Here is a 4737-nt window from a genome sequence, read left to right as displayed (position 1 = left end):
TTTAAATTACTATTTTAATGTTTTAATCTGTATATTAGATATTTTGAAGACTAATCATATTTTACAATAACAAAATATAATCATAACAATAATCCTGCTATATGTATATAAAAAATAATTATTTGTATAAAATATATATTAAAATATAAAATAAACATTGAAAATAAATTAAAGAATACATGTATTTATATATAAATATATAGTGGTTAATAGATAATTTAATATTTAATTTTTTATATATACATATTATTTTTATTATAAAATTATTATCATGTTATATAAATTTTGTCTCTACTACCAAAATTTTTTGGATCTATCACTATTTATATGGATATATTTGTCAACGTTTGTATCTTTCATGATATAAATAGTAATTTATTCATTATTTACACGATCAATATAAAAAATAATTATTTTTACTAATGTGGCGTTATGTGATTAGATGCACATGTAAAACGATTTTACACAGAACAAATTTTGTTCATTCTAAATAGTTTGCCTTATATTACATGTAAATTAACTGCTGGGACTAAAATCCCCGCGAATATTAGTTAATAGCTAGTATCTGAAAACTGAAAAGCATGCAAACCTAATCCACTCAACAAGTCAATGCACTGTATGACCCTCTATCCTTCCTTGCTACTTCCATTATGAAATTATTACACAATCTTTGAAACCTAGTCTTTTAGATTTGCGTTGACTTGGTTTAATTTCATCTTAACCCAGTGTGTAGTGGTTTTGTTCACTCCAAGTTTGAGAGTAATGGAAAGAAGAATAGACACACGTTTTGAAGCTGCCCAGAAGGCAATAAACTCAATTGGTTTGGGTTTTGACATAACCCAAGATATAGATTTTGGTAACTGTAAGAAGGGTTCACGGTTGATCCTCATCAATGAGAAACAGTGCCGCCATCTTGATATTCCTGAAGGCCTTTCAGTTCCAGATGTCCCTGACTCCATCAAATGTGTCAGAGGGGAATCCAATAGAGTCCACTCTGAAGTTCTCACCTTACAAGAGGCATCTTCATCTTCATCTTCTCTTGCTTACTTGCTTTAGTTTAATAAACTAATCCTTTCGATGTTTAAACATGTTTGAAGATGTTGGAGCACTTCAACCAAGAAATGTGCTTGGGAGGGAAAACTGCGTCTGGTCATTTCTGTGCATCATTTGGATTATCTGGGAGATGCATAAAAGAGTTGACTACCATTAAGTCTCTTGCATATGATGGATGGTTCATCAAACGTTATGCCATTGAGTTAGAAAGGTATCATGGTGAGCTCCAAGACCATGTCAAAGAAGCAGTGCCATCCTCATGGGACCCTGAGTACTTGGCTAGGTGAGTCTGATCTGTGCTTGTGACTTCAAAATGATGTTTAATTAATTATTTTTTATTTTCATCATCAAAGGTTTATAGAGCGTTTTGGAACTCATGTTGTGGTTGGGGTAAGCATGGGAGGGAAGGATGTGATATATGTTAGGCAAGATGATCCATCATACCTTCATCCAACTAGTATTCAGAAAATTCTCAATGATACAGCTAACAACAAGTTCATGGATTCTGCAGAGAATAATTGCCTTGCTTCTCAAGAATTATGCAACACCAAAGAGGTATATATCCATGGCTGCATGCCCATATTAACTTTCACAACTGGTTTAGTTACCTCTCATCTTTGTTTCCAGAATATTGTTGTGATACACGATAGAAGAGGTGGTAGAAGAGGAAAGATGTATCATGGTGAATGGTTGGATACTTTAGACTCAGAACCTGATGTGATATCAATGATTCTTCTGCCTCTGACAACACTATTGAGAAGTATCCGAGGAAGTGGATTTGTGAGCCATGCCATAAACCTTTATCTTCGTTGTAAGCAATTATTTGATATATTAGTTTCACCACAAAACAGAATATGTGCCATGAATATCTGAATTAGCTGAACCCTGCACATGAATTGTGACTTTTTAAACAGACAAACCTCCAACTGAAGACCTTCATCAGTTTTTCGAGTTTCAGCTGCCAAGACAATGGGCACCTGTGCTTAGTGAAATTCGTCTCGGTTCTCATTGGAGGCACCAAGTCAACACCTGGCTTCGATTTAGTATCTTTGGCCCTAAGCTTTACATAAACACGATTCCTGTGAGTATTAAATCATATCATGAGCATTGGTATTGGTGAATTTTCAAGAATGTTGCACTCACCTTTGATCACATTAGGTTGATGTAGGCAATAGACCAGTGATTGGATTGAGATTACAATTGGAAGGAAGAAGAAGCAACCGATTGGCAATTCACTTGCAGCATCTGGCTTCTCTGCCAAAGTCGTTCCCACTCTCAGACAATGCGAACGCTTACTTGTCATGTGACTCTTACAGCTGCAGCAACCACAAGAAAGTGAAATGGAACTGCTTCTCATATGTGTGTACAGCTCCTGTTGAATCAGATGACAGTCTTTCCATGGTGACAGGAGCACAACTACAAGTTGAAAAGAAGTGCCTGCTTTTGAGGCTGCGTTTCTCCAAGGTCATCGGCGCCACGCTTCAGAAGCCACCTCAGTGGGATCAGTCCTCTAACATTGGCTATTTCAGCCGCAAGTATGGTGGCATATTGGCATTCATTTCGAAGGAGGGACAAAAGGGTCGTCCGAAACCTGGTGACAAGACCATTGGCTCTAATACATATTCTGCTGCACGCCCTGCTCCGGTTCACACTCCTAAGCTTCAAAGATTTGTGGACACAACTGAAATGATCAGGGGACCAGAAGATACTCCGGGATATTGGGTTGTTTCTGGAGCAAGGCTTTCTGTCCAGAATGGCAAAATATATCTGCTTGTTAAGTACTCACTCTTGAGCTTTGTTGTGCAATGTGAAACTCAAGCTTCAGAGCAGTGCTTTATATAAGGCTTATTTGAGGTCAAAGTTGTTGAATGTGTCTGCAGAATCTGCTGGTTTTTTGGTTATTGTCTAGGACAAATGTTATCAGAATTTCAAGCTAATATTGGATTGATTATATATATATAGTGAGACTGATTCAATGACTTGTGTAGGTTTGTTACTTAAAGTGACTCACTTTATTCAACGTATTTAACTAGTATAAGATCCTAATACTATTAGGCCTGTAATTTGTTAATCAAAATTTTTCACTTTGTATTTCTTTTTTTTTGGAGACTAGTAATTTGGCATGGTCAAAATTATTTAATGATAACAATCAAATTGGTATTTCAATTTTTACATGATAAAATTAATTACTCAATTGATTTAATAAACTTTTCAGCAATATTAACTTGTTTGGTATTTGTATGTCTATGTATTTTTATAGGAATAACAAGAATGAATCATTTTTATCTTGTTTGGTATCTATTATAATTTATAAATAAACCTAAGCAAGCATGAAACATTATAATTTAACATTCAAAGAACATGATTATATTCACGGGATTTTATGTTATCGTTGTTGTCATTTTTTTTTTTTTTATGTTTCTCTTTTTTTTTTTGCGTTTCTTTTCCTTTGCGTGTTTTCTCCTTATTGTCATTCTTTTTCTTCTTTGCGTGTTTTCTCCTCATCGTCATTCTTTTATTGCTGTATTTTTTTTCTTTTCCTCTTTCTCTCCTTGGTAATTTTGTAACATTATGAGTTTCTTCTTCTTCTTTATTTAATTTTTCTTCTCTTTTTCTTGGTTTTATTCTTCTCAAGAGAGTGAAACAAAAGAATTATAACAAAATGAAATAAGAAGAAGATGAAGAAGCAGTAGAACATGAGGAAAAAGAGTTTTGAATTGTGCAGAACAACAAGATTAAATGCACCTTAATTCACTCAGAAATGAACTGAAATTACATCCAAAATGAACCGAAAATTAAATTTCGAATGAACCGGAATTACTTAATGATGACGATATACAAACAAACTCGTTTCAAAACAAGCATAGATCAAATGCAACTTATTTAAATCCAGAATAAACCGAAATTACTTAATGATTGCTTTCGAAAACAAACACACAAACAAAATTGAATAATCAGAAATTCACTAAAAAATAAACCGAAATTGCTTCTAGAATGAACTTGAAATTACTTAATGACGACAATACACAAACAAACTCGTTTCAAAACAAGCACAGACTAGGTGCACCTTATTTAAATCAAGAATGAACTAAAATTACTTAATAATTGCGTTCGAAAACAAGCACACAAACAAAATTGAATCATGAACAAAAACACATCCAAATCCATCAAGTGATTTTGCAGCATTATGCACTTCTTCTTTGTTTGATTTTTCATGTTTTTATTATTGTTAAGGGAGTAAAATAAGAAGAATTGTGAAAAAAAAAAACAAGAAAGAAAAGATGAATAAGATAAGAAGAAGAAGAATCTAATAAGGAATTTTGAGGAGTTTTTCATTCTTGCTTCTTCTTTTTTGTTTGATTTTTCTTCTCTTTTTCTTGATTTTATTTTTCTCAAGAGGGAATATGAGAAAGAAGAGTTTTGAATTGTGCAGAACAACAATACCAAATGTATTTTAATTCACTCAGAAATGAGTTGAACCGAAATTACTTAATGATGAAAATACACAAACAAACTCATTTCAAAACAAGCACAGCCTAAGTCAATTTTGAACAAAAACACATCCAAATCAATTTTGGATTAGACAATGTCATCAAACGGCAAAAATTTGATGATAACGATAACAATAACAACGATAACAATAACGACAATACGTATTAGAAGAAGACAATGACGATAATGATG

At 33.2% G+C, this 4737-nt stretch overlaps 1 protein-coding gene across 1 annotated transcript; it reads left to right on the top strand.

Moving 5' to 3' along the window:
• Window positions 1–545: 545 nt before the first annotated feature.
• Window positions 546–3032, top strand: LOC112791050 (MACPF domain-containing protein At4g24290). The gene is made up of 7 exons (XM_072233355.1): window positions 546–616; window positions 727–1017; window positions 1098–1336; window positions 1407–1608; window positions 1681–1864; window positions 1968–2134; window positions 2212–3032. Exons 2-7 carry the CDS (start codon window positions 763–765, stop codon window positions 2893–2895), a joined length of 1731 nt encoding a protein of 576 aa, XP_072089456.1. The 5' UTR covers window positions 546–616; window positions 727–762; the 3' UTR covers window positions 2896–3032.
• Window positions 3033–4737: the final 1705 nt, after the last annotated feature.

The sequence above is a fragment of the Arachis hypogaea genome, chromosome 3, assembly GCF_003086295.3.
Source record: "Arachis hypogaea cultivar Tifrunner chromosome 3, arahy.Tifrunner.gnm2.J5K5, whole genome shotgun sequence".
Taxonomy (NCBI): domain Eukaryota; kingdom Viridiplantae; phylum Streptophyta; class Magnoliopsida; order Fabales; family Fabaceae; genus Arachis; species Arachis hypogaea.
The sequence above is the reverse complement of the archived record's forward strand: the minus strand, read 5'-3'. Positions and strand labels throughout refer to the sequence as shown.